General features: G+C 41.8%; 1 protein-coding gene across 6 annotated transcripts in view; it reads left to right on the top strand.

The window, feature by feature from the left end:
- The first annotated feature begins 14,916 nt into the window (after nucleotides 1-14,916).
- Nucleotides 14,917-19,822, top strand: part of LOC148027211 (small GTPase-like protein LIP2) — a 62,637-nt gene continuing 57,731 nt past the window's right edge. The window contains exons 1-5 of one of the 6 annotated variants that reach the window (XM_087691754.1): nucleotides 14,917-14,935; nucleotides 15,049-15,183; nucleotides 15,381-15,534; nucleotides 17,724-17,836; nucleotides 17,941-18,082. In XM_087691754.1, the coding sequence (XP_087547880.1) occupies nucleotides 15,447-15,534; nucleotides 17,724-17,836; nucleotides 17,941-18,082 (343 nt within the window). In that variant the 5' untranslated portion in view covers nucleotides 14,917-14,935; nucleotides 15,049-15,183; nucleotides 15,381-15,446. Of the gene's footprint in view, nucleotides 14,936-14,958; nucleotides 15,184-15,380; nucleotides 15,535-17,480; nucleotides 17,630-17,723; nucleotides 17,837-17,940; nucleotides 18,083-19,822 lie in introns of those variants that run through there. The other 5 variants (XM_087691755.1, XM_087691753.1, XM_087691756.1 and 2 more) reach the window with 5 other exon arrangements.

The following is a 19,822-nucleotide window of genomic DNA, read 5'->3' as shown; positions in this document are numbered from 1 at the left end:
ATGGCACTATCATGCGAAGATGACGCCATTATGCAGGCTGGAAATGCCCAAACAGTCCAAAAACTGCTTGCTGTTTTACTGCAGAAACTGCCCAAAAATGACCAAAACGGGGTCCAAAGGGTGAGCAAAGTGTGCCAAAAGTTGCTGCCCACTTAGTACTAGGTGCGGTACACCAAATCAGGATATTTCAGCATGAAAAGTACACCTCAGTCCACCAATAACTGCTTGCTGTAATAAATTGCAGGTATGCAGTCTAGAGAGCAAACTGTCCCAAAATAGGATCCAATGTCAAGCAAACAATGCTAGGTCCAAAGCCGGCATGAAACGGACATAAGCAAGGCCAATGACAGTGAAAAGAACATGAGCTCAACACCAAGCATGTCAAAATAACATCTACCAGTGAAAGGCACACCCCCAGACACTCTAGGCAAAGTGTTCCTGTAACTGCCAAAACCTGACACAAATAGGTGTCTGCTCAAAGAGAAAGATCCAAATATGAGACTCAGCTCATAAGCATCCTGTGAACCAAGAGTACATCAATGCATATCCATAAAGATCGGAGTATGATCCCAAAGTCTCAATGTGTATGTAGCTGCTCAAGACATAAACTGCTCCAAATACATGTAAGTGCTCCAATAGCATGCAACTGTCAAAGGTCAAGAAAGCATGTAAAATGCTCCCACTGGCACAAAAGGCGTACAAAGCGAGCTCAGAAGCTCAAACAACCCAAGAGAAAGCACCAGTGATAAGTGACCCTGTCAATGCATCAAGCGCATCCGAGAGAGCATGACATACATGAAGCACCGGTCGTATTAACCATGAAGCAATACATAAGCCCAAATAAGCTCTCGGTCAACTCAATGACATCCAAATAGCAACCAAGATCAGTGATCAAGTAATCCGGGAATGCTCAAATACATCCAAATCCAAGCTCCAAATGTCGGTATGGCATACACGAACCAAATAGCATATGTCACGAACCAAAGCATGTAATGCAAAAGCCTAACTGTCAAGCAGAGACATGAGGCATAGGCGGTCCATGAGCATGCCAAGTCGGTCCAAATGCCAGTGAAGATGGAGCTAATGCGAAGCTCAAAAGCATCCCATAATGTCATACATATGCTCCAAGTCGTCCCCAAATGTCAGAGACATCATGCCAAAGCTCAAAGCATACATCCGGTATAGGTAGGTAAGTGCCAAAGCATGTAAAGTACCTTCAGCCCACTGTTATTCCAGCATGTATTTACTGTTCTAAACAGTAGATTTCAGCCCCGAATTCAAGCCAAAATCATGGTCAAACCAAATGCATACATCCCCAATACATCCGGGTAGGAAATAGACCGCATATGGGCATCAAACAAGGTAACCGGAGTAGGGTATAAGCATCAAATGCCAATGCCAAGTGTGGCTGCCCTGTTTCCAGCACTGTATAACAGTAAATAACAGTCCCAAATCAGCCAATATTTCAAGCCAAAATCATGGCATAATCATGTGCATACATTCCCAAGGCACTAGGCATCATGTAGACCGCATACGGGCATCAAATAGCACAACCGGAATGGAGTATAAGCAACAAATGCTAATGCCAATGGTGCTGCCCTGTTTTCAGCCTGTTATGACAGTTTATGACAGTCCCAAATCTGAAGAAATCAGCCCCGAATGATCAAGACCAATGCCCAAATCTTGAATGACATCAAACATGAAGTCTATAGCCCTCTTGATCAAGGTAGAGAGCAAGAAGCAATGGCCAAGTGTGGAGCTGAAGTAGATGAGTGCTCACAGCCTGGAAAAAAATGATGCAATCTGCCCTGTTGGTGCTGAACTTGCTGTTGCTCCACATGGGCTGAAAAGGGGGTAATGGGGGGCTCAATGGTGGCCCAAGGTAGGCACATACCAAGCCATGAAGGCCCAATGCAAAGGGGAGGGAAGATATGAGCTATGGAGCTCAAGAAGAGTGGCTGCCCTTTGTTCCTGCCCTGTTTCAATTTGAGAATACACTCAAATGCCTGCAAATGCTGAAGCAATACCTCAAGGGCAAGGCCCTGATGAAGCTCAAGAAGGCCAGGATGGAGCTCGGGAAGCCGGGGAGAGTCGGGAGCTCAAGAGGTCGGCTATGGCTGCCGGGATGGAGACCCAATGCGTGAAGCGAGTCGATGCGAAGGTCGGGAAGCACCGAGTCAAGCTCGAGCAAGAGAATGCCAAGCTCTGATACCAGTTGAAAGGTGAGAAGGATCGAAGCTTGCACGCGAGCTATGGCGGGAGAGCAAGAGCAAGAAAAGAGAGAGACAAGAAATGGGAACTCCAACAGTCACAATGTGTGACCGGGCCTTCCTTTATTCAAACTGTCACTAAAAGAATAAAGAATAAAGTGACGTGACGGGCGCCCGCCACCTGCAGTGTGCAGTGGCGGGTACTGTCAGTGTAGTAATACACGGGGCGGCACGGCGGAGGCGCCTTTACCCCCAACAACAACCTCCCACTTAAAGGCGAATCTGCCCCAGTGAGGAGTGAAAAGAAAAAGAAAAAAGACAGTATAACATGTACACATGTACAATAGGATGAGGAAAGACGTCGTCTCATCCCACGCCCATCAACCTCCTGAGGAAGGCAAAGCGCTCTGTAGAGAGGCTTTTCGTGAGTAGATCTGCAGGATTCTGGTTAGTCGAGATCTTGACAAGATCAACAGACTTGTCCTCAACGACCCCACGTATGAAGTGATACCTCACCTTAATGTGTTTCTTCTTCGCATGGAAGACCAGATTCTTGGCTAACTGAATAGCACTCATAGAATCTGAATGCGGTGTAGGGATAGCATCAATACCAAGGTCAGCAACTAAACGACCCAACCAAATGGCCTCCTTGCAAGCCTCAGTGGCTGCAACATACTCGGCCTCTGTAGTAGAAAGGGTCGCGCATTTCTGCACCCTGGACATCCAAGAAACAACACCTCCAGCATAGGTGAATACATAGCCGAAAGTGGACTTCCTACTATCTGCATGTCCTGCATAATCAGAGTCAGTGTACCCCATGACTCCTGTATCCTGGCTGCCATAGCATATGCACATATCTGCAGTGCCATTCAGGTACCTCATGATACCCTTCACGACATCCCAATGCTTCTTGCCAGGTGTAGCCATATAGCGTGCCACAACACCAACTGCAAAGGCAATATCTGGACAAGTGGCTATCATGCCATATATAAGACTGCCCACTGCAGATGCATAGGGAATCTTGGCCATCTCGGCCCTCTGTTCATCTGTTTGTGGACAATCAGCTGTGATACCTTCACATAAGAAGGCAATGGACAGCCAAAGGCTTTATGTCCTGCATGCGGAAGCGCTCAAGGACTTTATGAATGTACTCCCTCTATGACAAGTAGAGGAGTCCCTGATGCCTGTCGCGTCTAATGCGCATGCCAAGTATGTGAGCGGCCTATCCCAGATCTTTCATCTCAAAGCTCTTCTTGAGCTGAGCCTTAAGAGCATCTAGCTCATCACGATCTTTCCCTGCTATCAGCATATCATCCACATAGAGTACCAAAATCAATAAAGAACCATCACATGCTTTCTTCGTGTAAAGACACGGATCCATAGCACTCCGGATGTAGCCATGTGTGCATAAAGGCATCAAACTTATGATACCACTCCCTAGGTGCCTATTTCAAGCCATAAAGACTTTTGTTCAATTTGCACACTAGGTGCTGCATGCCAGGTTCTGCAAAGCCCTTAGGTTGCTCCATATAAATCTCATCATGCAAGTCCCCATGTAAGAAAGCCATCTTGACATCCATCTAGTATAAATCCAAGTCAAGTTGAGCAACCAAAGCCAAGACTAAGTGCAGGGTGGTCATCTTAACCATAGGAGAAAAGACCTCGTCAAAGTCCACACCATGCTCCTGCTTAAAACCCTTTGCTACCAATCTAGCCTTGTATGCCGGCTTGGGGTGTCCAGGAGTACTTTTTAGCTTGTACACCCACTTGCATGGTAAAGCCTTCTTGCCCATAGGCAAGGAAACCAAATCCCAAGTGTCATTCTTATGCAAGGAGTCTATCTTAGACTGCATAGCCCTCTCCTAGGAGTGATTGTCACCCCTGGGCATAGCCTCATCATAGGTGAAAGGCTCTCCTGCATCTGTAACCAAGACATAATGCATTGAGGGCTGAAATCTATTAGTAGGTGGATGTGTGTCTCTAGTAGACCGTCTCACGATCTCAGGCTCTGCTGCTTGCCCAGCTGCCTGTCCAACACCCTGACCATGAGTATCTGCTGCAGCTGTAGGCTGTCCAACTGGCTGTGCCGGAGCTCTCGGCTCCTCCTGAAATATGACCCTGCAGATCTCAACAACTCTCTCAGGGCTGCCTATGCATTTTGTCCTCATGGAAGACTCCATCATGACTGCGAATGACTTTTCGCGCCTACGGATCCCAGAGACGATAACCCATCTCGCCTGCATCTCCATAACCAAGGAAAATGCATTTGACACTCTTGGGATCCAACTTGCTTCTCTTGTCCCTGGGCACATGGCAAAATGCCTCACATCTAAAGACACAGAGATGCGCATAAGAGGGAGGTTTTCCAATCCATACCTCCTCTACAACCTGGAAATTCAAACCACTAGAGGGTGATCTGTTTATGATTTGCATAGCTATACTAACTGCCTCAGTCCAAAAGCTATGTGGTAGGCCTGCATGGCTAAGCATACTGCGTACACGCTCCTGGATGGTTCTATTCATCCGCTCAGCCAAACATTCCGGGGGGGTGTAGGGGGCGGTCAACTGACGCTTAATACCCCTCTCATCACATAACTGTTCAAAATCCCGTGAGACATACTCACCCCCATTATCTGTCCTTAGGCATTTTAGCCTATACCCAGACTAGTTCTCAACCAATGCAAGCCATCTCTGAAACACAGCCAAGACATCGGATTTCATCTTAATGGGATAAGCCCAAACTTTCCGTGAAAAATCATCTATGAACGTAACAAAATACTTTGCACCACCCATAGACTGACAAGGCATGGGTTCACAGACATCCGAATGTACCAATGCCAAGGACTCACTCATGCATGGCCTACCAGACTTCTTATGCGTAGACCTAGTCTGCCTGCCCTAAAGACAATGCTCACATGAATCAAAACATGCATAATCAAGGGGCGGTAAGTACTACAAACCAGAGAGCATTTTCATTCCCTTCAAAGACATATGGCCCAAACGGGCATGCCAAAGAGATACATGTGGGATAAAACCCACAGACAAAACATGATCAAGGAAAGAAGCTGATACAATCAAGGGGTAGAGACTAGCCTTGGCACCTCTCGCAATCACAAGTCTGCCACGAGTGATCTTCCATGTAGAGTCTCCAAAACATACATGATATCCTGTGTCATCAAGCTATCCAGCTGACACAAGATTGCGTGTCAAAGCAGGTACATGATGTACATCCTGCATAACAAAACTGCTGCCAGAAGGAAACTGCAGCCTAACATCACCAATGCCCACAATATCAAGAGAGCTGTCATCACCCAAGCGCACAGAACCCGAAATAGTACAGTATGAATGAAACCACTCTCGGCAAGGTGTCACATGAAAGCATGCACTTGAGTCCAAGAGCCAACACTGTGCATACATAGAGTGTACCTCTGTCATCTGCGAAGCACTAGAAGAAGCTGCTAGGATATAACCATCATCATCAACATTCTCAGGCTACATAACATTGATCTCTTCAATTTTATCACTGGACTTTGCAGGTACTATACTGCGATTAGAAGACTTATCCTACACTTTGTCTTTCCTCTTATCTTTGCACCTTTCTTTGTGCAATTCATGGCATTGTGGCTTAATATGGCCCTTTTTCCCACAATGATGACAAGTAACATCTGCATTCCTGCCACGGGACTTCCAAGAGACTTGGATCGAGATTTCTGAGAATCCCATCCACGGCCACTACCATTGCCATGCTTTCCATATCCATCATTCCTGCCTCTAACTGTCATAGCATGAGACACACGAGAGGCATCCAAATTCTTACGGTTAACCTCTTCCTGCAGAAGAGCACTGTCAACATCAGATAATTTCAAGGTAGCAGTAGAGGCATATAATGCAGTGCGAAATACATCCCATGACTCATTAAGAGTACCAAGCAAGAAAAGAGGAGTGACATCCTCTGCAAAAGTGATGTCTTGCGAAGTCAAGTTCTTGAGTATAGTATGGAACTGGCTCAAGTGAGCACATAGTCACATTCTCCTTCATGCGCAGATCCATAAGCTGCTTCAGCCAATACATCTGACTCGCTGGACTTTTCTTGTCATAGAGATTTTTTATATTTTCCCACAACTGCCATGCACTCTATTCTTCCTCAAAGACATTATAGTGAACCTGTTCTGTGAGAGACAATACAATAGTGGACTTGCATAACTCATCAATGTCAAGCCATTCCTCATCTGGCATAGTTGTAGGTGGATGCCCGCTTAACCTCAAAGGTTTGATTTGTGATTTCTGCACCAACACCTGCCAAATCTAGCTCTTCCAATAAGAGTAATTCGTACCATCAAGCTTAGTGATGTTGAAAATAGCATGATCTGTGGACGAAATCGCCATAATGCAAGGTGGAAGACTATAGATAGTTCAAAACTGCTTGCTGTTTACTGCAGAAAATGACCAAAAAATCACCAAAATCGAGGAAAAATGGCAAAGAAAGTGGAACCAAAGCTACTACCCACCAAGTACTAGTGAAAGTACATCATTTCAGAGTGTTTCAGCAGGAAAAATCCATGTCAGTCCATACATATATGCTTGCTGTAGTAAATTTCAAATTTCAGTAAAAGAGAGCTAACAGTGCCAAAATTGAATCCCAAGGCAATCAGATATTGCCAAGACCAAAGTTGGCATCATGCAGGCATAGCATAAGCATATGACGGTCGATAAGCATGAATCCAACACCCAAGTATGTCATACAAACATCTGCCAGTGAGTAGGTACACCCCCCAGGCAATGGGGCAAAGTGTTCCTGCCACTACCAAAACTTGACACAAGTAGGTGTCAGTTCACAAAGATACGGATCCAAAACTGAGACTTAGTTCATAAGCATACAGTGAACCAAGACATATGATGTATCATCCCAAAAGGTAAGAAGTCCCAAAGTCTCAAGTGTCTGTAACTGCTCAATAGCATGTAACGGCTCAATGCATAAAAGTACCACCTGCTCAATGTCTGATAAGCATTAAAGAATGCTCCCACTAGCACGAAAGCCGTATGTACAAGCTCAAGAACTCAAGCCAAGGCAAGACACAATGCCAATGACATAAGTCCAAGACAATACATTAATAGTACATCCCGAACATGTAGGCGATAGAGCATCCGTATGTAGCATCCATAAGCATGTAAGACATCAAGTACATCCCAAGATACAACTCTGGCAAGCCAATAAATAGCTCAAGTAAGCTCCAAGAATCCAAGGTCAAGCCAAGACCGAGCTCCAATAGCAATAGGCTCCAAACAATGTAACTAGCATATAGTAATGGCATAGGCTAAGCATGTCAAGACCGGTCAGACATAAGCAACATACATGCCATAAGTACATCCAAGACGGAGCATCCAAATGCTTTGCAAAGCAAGCTCAAGCTCAACCAATGATCCCAAATCAAAACCAAGCTCTATGTCGAGCCCCAAGTGTCAATACATCACCATATATGTCTGAAACATAGCCCGAAAAGCATAGACATAAGTATACATGAGTAAAATGACATCAGCCAAACTGTGTACGGCAATGATTTACTGTTCAAAACTGAGAATTTCAGCACCAAAATCAGCTCCAAATGGTTGCCAAACAATAGGCATACATTCCCCTAACATTCGGGCATCAAACGGGACCAATCGAGCATCAAATGACAATGCCAAACAAGCTACAGCATCAAATGTCAGTGTAACATTGTCATAAACTGCCTGTGGACTGTTATGACAGTCCCAAAATAGTATTAAATCAGTCCAAATACTATGACAACACATCAACCATCAAAACCAAGGAAGGCCTCAAACAAGCTCCAGCAAGTCTTGTTCAAAGGCAAGTGAGATATGAAGCAAGGGAGCTTCAATGGTGGATGCCCCAATCTTGTTTACAGCCTGTGAGACATGAGAATTGAAGTAAACCCTGAAGAAAATGATCAAATACCTCTGATGTAATGCCCTGAAGGTGCCCAACAATGCCGAGAAGGTGCTCGGGAAGCCGGGGAGTGACGGGAGCTCGAAGGAGTCGGATATGGCTGCCGAGAAGGAGACCCAATGCAAGTAGGGAGTCGATGGGATGCTGAGAATGCCACAAACCAAGCTCAAGAGTCAAAAAGCAAAGCTCTGATACCAGTTGAAAGGGAGCGACGGATCGAAGGTTGAAAGAGAGCTACAAGAGCAAGAAAGAGAGAGACTAGAAATGGAAACTCCAACAGTCACAATGTGTGACGAGCCTTCCTTTATTCAAACTGTCATTAAAAGAATAAAGAATAAAGTGACGGTGAGACAGGTGCCCACCACTTGCAATGTGCAGTGGCGGTGACTGTCAGTGTAGTAATACACGGGCAACTAGGCAGAGGCGCCTTTACCCCCAACACTTAAATCTTGAATTATTCTTAGAAGAATGTCATCTACTTGTGGAAGAAGATTTAGGAAGTGCCAAAGATTAATCATTAGTCATCATAGAGAAGATCTTAGCTGAAGAAGATGACTAGAATACAATTTGAAATTTGTGGTGGAAATCACATTGACTTTGTTGCTCTTTAATCATAGCTCAACTACTCCATCTTTGAACAATAAGTTGTTCCAAATGAAGTGAGGAATGAGATGGTGTACTCAGTGGAAGAAGATCTTAATAGGGGGTGAGAGATCTTGACAAGGGGTGAAAGATCCTAGCAAGATTTGAGCTATGGAAGCTTGGGATAGGCTGAGAGAGAAGAGACAAACACTTAATTAGCAAAGAGTAATCTAGTTTAAGCTTTCACTAAACTCTATTAATCCCGGTTAGATTGAAACCTTCAAAATGGTCCTCTTCTTATCCACGAGTTGCTAAAAAATCCAAGATTCCACAATTTCTTCTTTAAATCTTCTCCAAGAGCTCCAGAAATGGTAAAGTCTAATTGTAGGAAACCTCGACTAGTCACAATTTAAAATGTACCGTCTTGTAACCAAATCTTAAACTCTAGTTACCCTAAATGGCGTTGGTAACTAGATATAGGCTTGAAAACAACCTTGCCAAGAATCAAATTCAAGGCTCCGATACCATGGAAATGAACTTAGCCTAAACTGAATTAAAATAACAAGAAATTGAATAACAAACTAGTGAATCAAATGGCCATAGACATGTTATAGATGAAAATGTATTAAATCTATAGCACAATGAAGCCATAACTAAATGATATCAAAGGTACAATGAGAATCATGGATGAGAGATTGATGCAAGAAATCCACCTCTTGCTATGGTGGCCATTGAGTATTCACCCTCAATGTTGGTGGGGATGGCAAGAACCCTCAAGCTGCAAGAAAATGGAGAATGTTTACAAAAGTGCTAAAAGATACTTACAATGGCACACCCTTGCCCTTTTATACTCCAAATAATTAAGGTATGTTTCCCTAAGCTAAAGGGTACAAAAATTGTTTTATTACATGCAAGTTGTAGAATATAGTGAGATTTGGCAAGATTTGTTCCTTCCACCCAGTATTTCAATCCTTGCCAAATCAATGTGCTATCTTTGAGTAGAGTTCCGAGTGGAATGCTAACTTTTATGGATGCAAGGGCTTCAATGATGGTAGATTTGATTGTCTTGTAGATATACTATGCCCTACTTACATTGGGAACAAGAGAAGACTCTTGTTCTATGGGTTGTGGGCCATTCACAGGTCCGATTATGATCTCATTAGATTGTCATGGCTTTGAAGAGATGCATGGGACATGCTTTGAATACTTAAGATCTCGTCTACCTTTCCTAATTGTAGCTCATCTTGGGTAACATTTATCCATTCCTTGACCTTGTCAATTGTAGCTAGCAACCAAATACGTCTGGATAAGCTTTGTCCTTAATGATAGTTTCCTTAGTAGTCTAAGGTAAGATTGTAGCACTCTCTATACTAGAGGCAATATCCATTAGTGGTGGTCTTGAGTGTCCTTCACTCTTGAGTTTGAATTTAGCTCCTTTTCTCCTTTTATTGGTGCTCTTCTTGTTGCCAATGATTGATCTATTCACATTGTGGGTCCTTTAGTGCTTGCTCCCCCAATCTTACATTGTATACAAGTGATAGCGTGTGCAAGAATGGGAATGCTATCTTCATAATTGATATTTTTTATTGCAAACAAGCTCAATGGATTTTCTCGCACTATTGCTTGCCTTACGTTGTGGATAGTCCAGATATGCATGCATGATTCCGCATTCAATGCAACACTAGTCAATATCACTCCCCTCAGACTACTTTTGTTTTTGTGGATACCTCAAGGAAATGTGTCCTGGTTGCCCATAGTTCCAATAGGCGATGGGATCTCTATTTGTAGACATACCTCGCTTGCAACCTCACCCCAATATCAGAATGAGTATGGGGATGTAGCCCATGAGTATTGAATATCCTTTGTTTTCATAATAGCAAACTAATAGGATTTATATATTCCTCATCCTCCACTAGTTCCTCAATGAAGTGGATTGGCCATCAATGGGTGGGCATGTGATCAAATTAGTCCACTTAGACATAAGAGAAACCATGGAGATAATACCAAACACAATGAATAGGATGGAGGGCTTAAGAGATGTCTTGGATGACTTCTAGGCCATAATCAATGGCTTCCAACAAGATGTCAAATTTGACACCTCCAAACATAAACCATGAGGCCATGGAAAGGAAACTCTAAGAGTTACAAGGCCAATTGACAAAACACCCAACTGATTCTTAGATCTCAACAGTGACACTAGTCATCAGCTTGTGACCATGCAAGTGGAGATGGAAAGTATTTTGTAAATGTTGTTGAATCTAAAAGCAAGAGGCTCATCATAGGATTCCCTCTTGGATCTTGTGCGTGGATGCCTATTTGATCATTTTGATATAATACAACTAGGAATGCACATCACACAAACTATTCTAACTAAAATGGAAAACGCTCTAGGCACTAGAGACTAGGCAAAAAGTAAAATTTTCCTTAGTCACAAGACAACTAGACAAATACTGTGCTATTGACAATCCCTACAGTTTTATTAAAAAATTTGAGCAAGTCTACAAGGTCATTAACCTTATTAGTGATACTAAGAAATTGCAAGGTTTCAAATTTTGCTTAGGAGAAAAGGGGTGAATCTAGTTTATCAGTCTAGATGCCACTCATAAGGTCTCTTTTATACTACATAAGGACATGTTCATCAAGCACTTCACCGAAGCTAGCTATGGGGATAGCCTCATCATTCAACTCACGAACATCAACCAGTGAGAAGACAAAAGAATGAGAGATTGCATCTCTAAGATCCAAAGTCTATACAAATGGGTCCCTATCATAGAGAGACCCACCACTAAGGCAATCACAAAAGCCTTCATCAAGGGTATCCACGATGAAAGGATCTATGAAACCTTAGCTTGGAACTCTAAACTTGATCACTCCAACATCAATGATGTTCTAGATGAGACTATTCATATGGATGATCTTCACTGTTGCGAATATAACAGGGACAAAAAACCACATGAATCTTGTTAGGATACACCTATAAAACAAAGCTACACAGAAGCAAAGGAAACCTAGGACTTAATAGCTAATGTTAGGAAGTAGCAGTAAGAACAGCTCAAGATGAAGAATCACTCAAAATTTCTAATTCCTATTGCTAGAATATGCAACACCTTCATTGTGGTGGGGACCATCTTTCTTTAGAATGTCCCCGATCGGCTTGATCATGCACTTGCTGTGGATGATTTGGCCGCCACGAAGTTGCATATCGTAGAGCCCCATGTAGCTCCATGGTCCTAACTTTGCCTATCGACAATTTAACTATGGGCCAAATTATTCTCTGTAGCCTCTACTTGTTCCACAATTAGCATTATGTTGGCACCTCCACAATGGCCATATAATGAGTTGAAATCTTGGGGGATTCACTATACATATTTTCCCTTTTTCATGTGTGTTTAAGGCCTATTTGTAAACACCCTTCTCTATTATTTTGTCTTGAATAAAGCACAACCCTTTTCTATTCAATTTGTAAAAAATCCCTTTATATGACATCCTTATGTATGTAAAAAATGTATACAAGCAATATTTTAAAAATCCCATATTTTGAACTTGCATGATACACATGTACATTCATGAGTCACACACCCACCCAATGATGCCCTTTGTCAATTTCATTGAGGAACTAGTGGTTCCTTTGTTATCTTTTGCTCCTAAAATAAATGCTTGCTTGGCCTATTTTTGTGGGGGCTTAGGAGCTTATTCCACCTCCTTCTTTTTACTCTCATCTTTGCCTCCTTGTGTAGCCTCTTTATTGGTTGGTTTCCCCACTAGAGAAGATTGGGTTGTTGGCTTCTTTAGGCTCACACAAACCATCCTTTGCTAGTTCCCCAAGTTTGATGGGACACTCAGTAAAATGACAATAGTACATACATATATAGTGGGAGTTTCTTAGGAAACTCTTGAAATAAACTTGCACCACAACCTCAAATCCATTTTTATGGGATAGCTCCACATATTCAAGGGGGTGCACCTATGATTCCACAAAATGCATACTTTCCTCTCATGCTTGAGAGTATTGTAGGACAAAGCATTTGGAGGTGGGCATATCACTCTCCCAAGTGCACTAGCAATCAATGCCACTTCACCATCAAGCTAGATAGGAAGGTTATCAAGTGTGATCCAAATAGGACATTCAAACTGTAGAATCGTTTTGGTAGAGAAGCTCGCGGACCAGAGCATTGCCAATACTAGATTACCCTTATACCCCACAACACACCCAAGGACCCAATCCTTTTCTAGCAGGAAAACTAAGGAGTGCAATGAAAAAACCTCTATCAACAAACTTAAGCAATTGCATGAAGCTTTCTCTCAATAGATTGTAGTAAACTAGTAGTTGAAATCATCCTCTCAAGGTGAATGGTCCATGGAATAAAAATAAAACCCACATGTAGCATAATCTACATACTTTTGGCAAATGCATTGCAAAGACAAAGAAAAAAAAGCATTGAAACCTTGTTAATTATCATTGCCTTAGTTCATTTTTATGCATTGATCGCAGCTTGTTTCTGCTTGACTGCCTACTTGACCTCGGCCATATCTTGACCTCTTGCTTTGGTTGCTACTGCATAGTCCATCTCCATGTCACCTCCCTCATTTGAGCTTGCTAACCTTTACCACGAGTGATTCTCCTCCCCATCGGGTGGTCCATCATGCCTATCCACTCCCATCCCCTAATGCATGCAAAGAGGATGGCAAGCCTCCATGTGTCAGAAGGTTTTTAAGGCCTTAGAGACATGTTATGGGCAATAACTAACTCTTTCATAACATTGCCTCCATGTTTCTTCAGCCACCTCTACACATGAGGAATCATCCAAATAAAAGAAGCTTTATTTTAATTACACACTAGTGCTGTGTGTGTGTGTGTCTCACACACTCTCTCATTTTCTCTTATCACTTTTAAGGTTTTCAAGTTGATGCTTTAGGCTTGGGGAGTTAGGCTAGTGCTTCAAGTTGGAATCTAATTTGAATTCAAATTCTCAAAAGACTTTAATGGGGATGATGCATGATTTGATGCCACTTTAATGCATGATGTCCTCTCTCTCTCTCTCTCTCTCTCTCTCTCTCTCTCTCTCTCTCTCTCTCACCTTGAGGTCCAACATTTGTTAACTTTTGGGTAATAATTTTATCTAGTTTTTTCAAATTGTCTTTGATTTTTGTGTCAAATTTAGAGCTTTTGCCCAATTGCACCTTGACACACTCAAAATTTGGGGTTTTGCCTCAATTCATTTCTTTGGCCTCAACATAGTCAAAAATCATATTATTTGGTTATTGCCCTATTTTTTCATGACATTGAAGACAAATTTTATTATTTCAACACATTTATTGGATGAATTTTCATCAAGATTTTGGCGCTGTTCACATTATTAGAGCACTTTCACCCATTAATATTTGATTTCAACATATTGATGATTGTCACCTTGATCGCGTATTATTTTATGCATAATTTCTCTCTTCTCAACAAGAAAACATCAAGAAAATTATTATTTTTCATATTATTTTCACTGAGGCAAACATCATCTCTTCTACTACTATTTTGACTTCATTGATGCAATCATCATCTCTTCTATCAGTAATTTATTATTATCCGGTCATTCATTTTCTCTCTTCACTTGGAACTAGAAATAATAATAATTTGCTAGGCGTGCTTGGCATCGATGACAAGCTCGACAACACCAATCACCCATTGTGGGCTTACATGATGCGACATGTTCTTGTTGTGAAGAACTTATGGCATATTACGAACAATGTCTAACAAAGGCTAGCTTCTCCAATGCCGACGTCACCTTCACCTCCACATCGCGAGATGGTTCTCATGCTTAATCATCTTCCTCTTCCACAATGCCTCCCACTCAAGACCAAATTTGATGGGATGACTTTGACGCCCAAATACATGCCTTAATTGCTTTATCTGTAAAAGCACTAACCTGAAAGCCTAAAAAGTGACACGAGAGAGAGAGAGAGAGAGAGAGTGTGTGTGTGACCCGTCACACTTGTTGCAGCTTGTAGGACTAACCTAACACACCAAGCTTTAAGTACCTGCGTGATGCATCCAGCTTGAAGCACCAACTTGAAAGCCTGAAAAGCGATGGGACAAGCAAAATGTGTGTGAGAGAGAGAGAGAGAGAGAGAGAGAGAGAGAGACGCCATGCAAGATGATGCATCCTGCCCATTAAAGTCTTTTAAAAAATTGAGTTCAAACGAGGTTTGGTTAAAATGTCGATATATTTTGGCCTGGTTACCTGCAAAAAGTGTAGCGATCTTTAGTTTACTAGACTCTCGAATGATTGGCCAGTTGCGCACCCCGTTTGTTTGCAGGAGAGATTGTGATTACAGAAAGGGGTTTCCTGCTCATTTATCTGTCCGCAGGGGAACATCGTCATTAAATAAAGGCGTTTCCCGGCGTTCCTTCCGCAAATGTCAGCTCGAAGGCGTTTGCTACAGTTCAAAGAGGTAAACAGGCGCTCATCTGCTTGTACAATTCCTGTTACTGCAAGAGGATTTAGTCGATCAAGGTCTTCGTATGGTGATCCTGATGATCGACGAATCATGATCGTTACACAGGCGTGCACTAAAGTAAAGATACAATTACCGTGTATGACAAGCACAAATTTGTCATGCCAGAAAACCTGAACCGCTACCTTTTACAGATTTTAGGCTTATGTAGAAGTGAAGCTCCATAGCACTTCATATGTTCATTTCCGGAGCCGAGGGTTATGGTTTCGATGCTGGATAGGAAGCACAATGGAGGCCACGACGGTGTGCCTCCTGGTCAAGTGCGAGTGCTTGTCGTCGGAGATACAGGTAAGTAAACTTTAAAGTCCGTGCTCATTTTCATTCTGGAACTTTGTATTGTCAATGTTTGTCATTCAAACACTTCGGTCATTTTGCAACAAGTGAGAATAGTCTGAAAATTTGCAATCAAGGTCTGTGTGTGAACTTTGCTTGTCCAGTAGTCTGTTGTCCAATGTAAACTAGCCTATTTATGGGATCAGCTGCATTTAGTTGGTTTGAAGTGTACTTTTTCCCACTCCACTCTCAATTTCCTTGAAGTCAAGGGCAAATCTAGTTGAGGTGGATGGGGGTTTCATAAGCGTTATTCTTTATCCAAGAAATGGCCACAAGAAGCACGTAGCTTGATATTGAGTACAGTTTCGTTGAAGATATTGCTTGGTAATGCCTTTTTTTAAACAGAGATCCTTGGTAGATATCTTAGCTCCTCTGATCTCACTTTATTAACTGTGTCATATAATACGTGGAGAGAGAGAGAGAGAGAGAGAGAGAGAGAGAGAGAGAGAGAGAGAGAGAGAGAGAGATTCCACAATACCACCTGGGGTCTCCAGAAAAGCCAAGCATGGTGGAAGTCTTTGGTAATGACAGGCTGGCTTAACAAAATGCCTTTCCGATCCAAGGTCTTCATTTGGCAAATGTTGATTGGTGCGCTTCCACTTGCCTTGGTGATTTCCAAGCAAAGGATTTCCAATTGTTGCTGCTTCTTTTGTTAGATGTCAGTTGAAACCCCTCGCCATCGGTTCCTTGCTTGCTCGATCAAGCGAAAGGTTTGGTTAGTACTGTCGGCCATTTGGTTTTGAGTGGTTGAGCTATTGATGTCTCCAAAGGATTGGCTCTTTCAACATCCCAAGTTTGTGGTTGAGCTATTGATGTCTCCAAAGGACTGGCTCTTTGGACATCCCAAGTTTGTGGACCCTCTGCTAGTTGACATGAAGTGCACTTTCCTTTCTTATGCTTCTAGGGTTGTTGGCATATATGGACCATGAGGAATGCATTTCTCTTTGACGCTTCATCGGGTGTGCAGAGTCATATAGCCTGCTTGAAAGGGTTTCTTCATTGGCAACTAGACTTGATTGAGTTAACAGACATTCTCTCTAGATAGGATTTCATTGCTTGGCACATTGCAGTTTCTTCTATCTCCCTTTAGTCACTTTGGTTTCTTTGGACCTTCATCATGTCTATGCATGATGGCCGAGAGCCATCTTGTAGTTTGTAATCATGTAATCTCATACTTTTTGTACTTAATACAATTACCTTTTATGAAAAAACAAGCCCCTAATAATTGGGATATCCCATTAGTGTGGATGTCACTCCCCGAGCATTGCTTGATTGGATGTCATCTTGAATTCGTGATGGGTTTATGTATCGGAAATCTTAGGGCTAGCCTCTTCATGTGTGGCTCAAAGTAGCACAATGTATCATGATTAGTATGGCCTCTTATTTCTTACCCTTGCTTCCTTGGACCAAGAAATCTCTCTTGGAATTGGTGCAACCTATCCGTTTTATGTTATGGAAAAAGAAAGGCAATCATTTGGAGTTAGAAGGCTTGATACGAGTGTTCTATTCATTCTGTTTGGTTGGCCTGAAGGCCTAATGTAAATATTCCTTACATTAATATACACTTATTCACGAAGAAAGAGATTCCACAATTATATCACAAATTTTTATGTAGACAAGAAACAAACTACTAGAAGAGAAATAGCCTTTTTGGTTTATAAGCTCCCTCCCTTTCTTCCCTTCATCTTTTGTTAATTTTGGGGAAATATGGCTGCTGTCTTCTGATTCAATATGCTTAAATGTTTGATAATGGCTTCATTATTGGTGATGAGAAACCTTATTAAAGATTATTCCTAGAGAGTAGAAAAGCTGTTTGGTTTCTACAGACCAAGTAGTAGAAGAGAAATAAGCTTTTTAGTATGTAAGCTTCCTCATTGTCTTTGCTTGATCTTTTATTTTAGGGAAATATGTCTGCTGGTTTCCAATTCAATACGTGTGAATGTTTGGCAATGATTTCCTTATTGGCAATGAAAAACCTTACTGAAGATTATTCCTTGAGTGTACCCACATATGGCATGCATCTATGAAAATCATTCTGATGGATTGTCTGGTAATTGACCTGCAGTTAAGATGAATCTTATTTTTCTTGGTTATGTTGCTGGTGGAAAAACATAGTCTCTTACTCTAATTTTCTGATCCCACAGGTGTAGGGAAGTCTTCATTGGTCCATTTGATTGTCCGTGGGAGTCCCTCATTCAACTCTCGACAGACAGTTGGTTGTACTGTTGAGGTTAAGGTTGTAATCCTCTTCCTTCTGGTATGTAGAGGTCAGAAGCATTTTCAAGAAGACTATTTGTACTCCAAAAATCTTGGTATATTGATATATATGATAAAATGCTCCTCTTTTTGTTCATATCACAGCATTTGACTTGTGAAGACATTGTGAGCTCTTCAAATAATATGCTATCTGGGAAAGAGCGTGATTATTTTGTAGAACTGTGGGATGTGTCTGGTCATGTACGTTACAAGGATTGCAGATCGCTCTTTTATTCTCAAATCAATGGTAAGCTTCTAAAATGTTATCCTCCCAAGCAGAAAACACTTTTCAAACTCAGTGCTCTTGAAAATTTGTGAAGCTACTTCATGAAAATGACTTCTGTATTAAAGTTAAAGATTTCTAGTCTCAAGGGACTGACTTGTGTACAGGTTTCCTTTCTGCATTTCATGCAGAAAGTGAGGTAGTTCTCAAAGGATGTTCACATCTTGATAGTTTGAACTTAATGTCTTCAGCTGAGTTTCACACAATTTAACAATGTATTATGATGGTTATTTTTTAACATATGAGGGCATATAGGTAAGACAATGCAGGGCTTGAAGCTAAATTCCTTGGATCATTTTCCTTGTAAATTCAGTGTTGTTTCATTGCAGGATTGAAATCTTTAACCAAAGGCATATGGTTGATTAAAATCTGGCATTGTAATGAATGAAGGGGCACAGTTGTTTGAAATATAATAATGAGCCATTTGGAAACATCAAGAGGACCACATATGCAAACAATCATTTTTCCTTGAGGTAGAACTTTTATCAATAATATCTTGAGAGGCTTCAAAGTTTGTTTACAAGAATCGCCTTCTAGAAAAGGGCCTTCGGAGGTAGTGCTCTCATCTTTACTCTGACTATCTCATGATTAACTAGTGAACATTTGGGAGATGATGATCACTAGGAGCTTCAGTCCTCTCCATTTGTTGCTGCTGATATTAAACCTCCCATGTCTATGGTGGAGAGAGAGAGAGAGAGAGAGAGAGAGAGAGAGAGAGAGAGAGAGAGAGAGAGAGAGAGAAGGATTCTATGTGATTGGGCTGTGAAGAAATGCTCTAAACGCAAAAAGCACAAAATCTATCGTATGACAAAGCACAGATTCATAAACATAGAACACAATTAGGGCTAGGGTTAGGGTTAGGTTAACTCAGAGACAGTGAATACAATGAATAATAAAATGAATGAATAATGAATATACAGTGCTCGTGCAACAAACACACTATGCAATGAATACTAAACCTCAAACTCTTGTATCTTTGGGATCAAGGCAAAGGTTATGAGTTGTAGAGTATGACGTACTTTGAACGGATTCTGAATCATAGCAAAGGCAGCCTCCAAGTGTTCAAACACCAATAAGATGTAGCCAAGGAAGGTTGGATTTGATGCGGACAGCAGTGTGAGAGAGAGAAAGGCGAAAAACCCAAGTACCCAAGGGGAGAGAAAACGGGTGACTGTGTAGAATAGGCAAACGTAAGTTGACTGTGTTGGGCAATAGGTGGAAACCGATGGCAATAATATAGATGCTAATGGTGACAGTTGAGGAGAGAGACTGACTGCAAATGCAAGCGGGATGATGATGGCAATAACTCCTACTGATGGCAATTGATGTAGATGATGGTTATTGACATTGTGATGGAAGGCTCTAATTGCGATATCCTCGGCGATGGGGGTGTGGGCAACAAAGGTATGGTTTCTGAAACTTGTAAAAAGAAGATTAAGAGAGAGTGGTGGGTTATAGAAAGTTTGGGGCACCCAAATTAGGATTTTGCATGTGTGACACAGTAACTCTCTAGGATTGCATTTCTTTTTAAAATAAGAAATTTTCTTCATTAATTAAGTGTGTTTTGGGGTTTTGCATTTTTAGCTAAACACCCCTTCTCAAGCCCAAAATTGAGCCATGAGAAATAAGCCTTTAATATATATTTTCTTTTACCCCAAGGCGTCCTATCCCAAAGCAGCCAGGGCATTGCGCAAAGGATGCATA

Source organism: Lygodium microphyllum, chromosome 13 (assembly GCF_053477565.2).
Source record: "Lygodium microphyllum isolate KBCC chromosome 13, Lygodium_microphyllum_v1.1.10, whole genome shotgun sequence".
NCBI lineage: Eukaryota > Viridiplantae > Streptophyta > Polypodiopsida > Schizaeales > Lygodiaceae > Lygodium > Lygodium microphyllum.
This window is presented reverse-complemented; position numbering and strand designations above follow the sequence as displayed.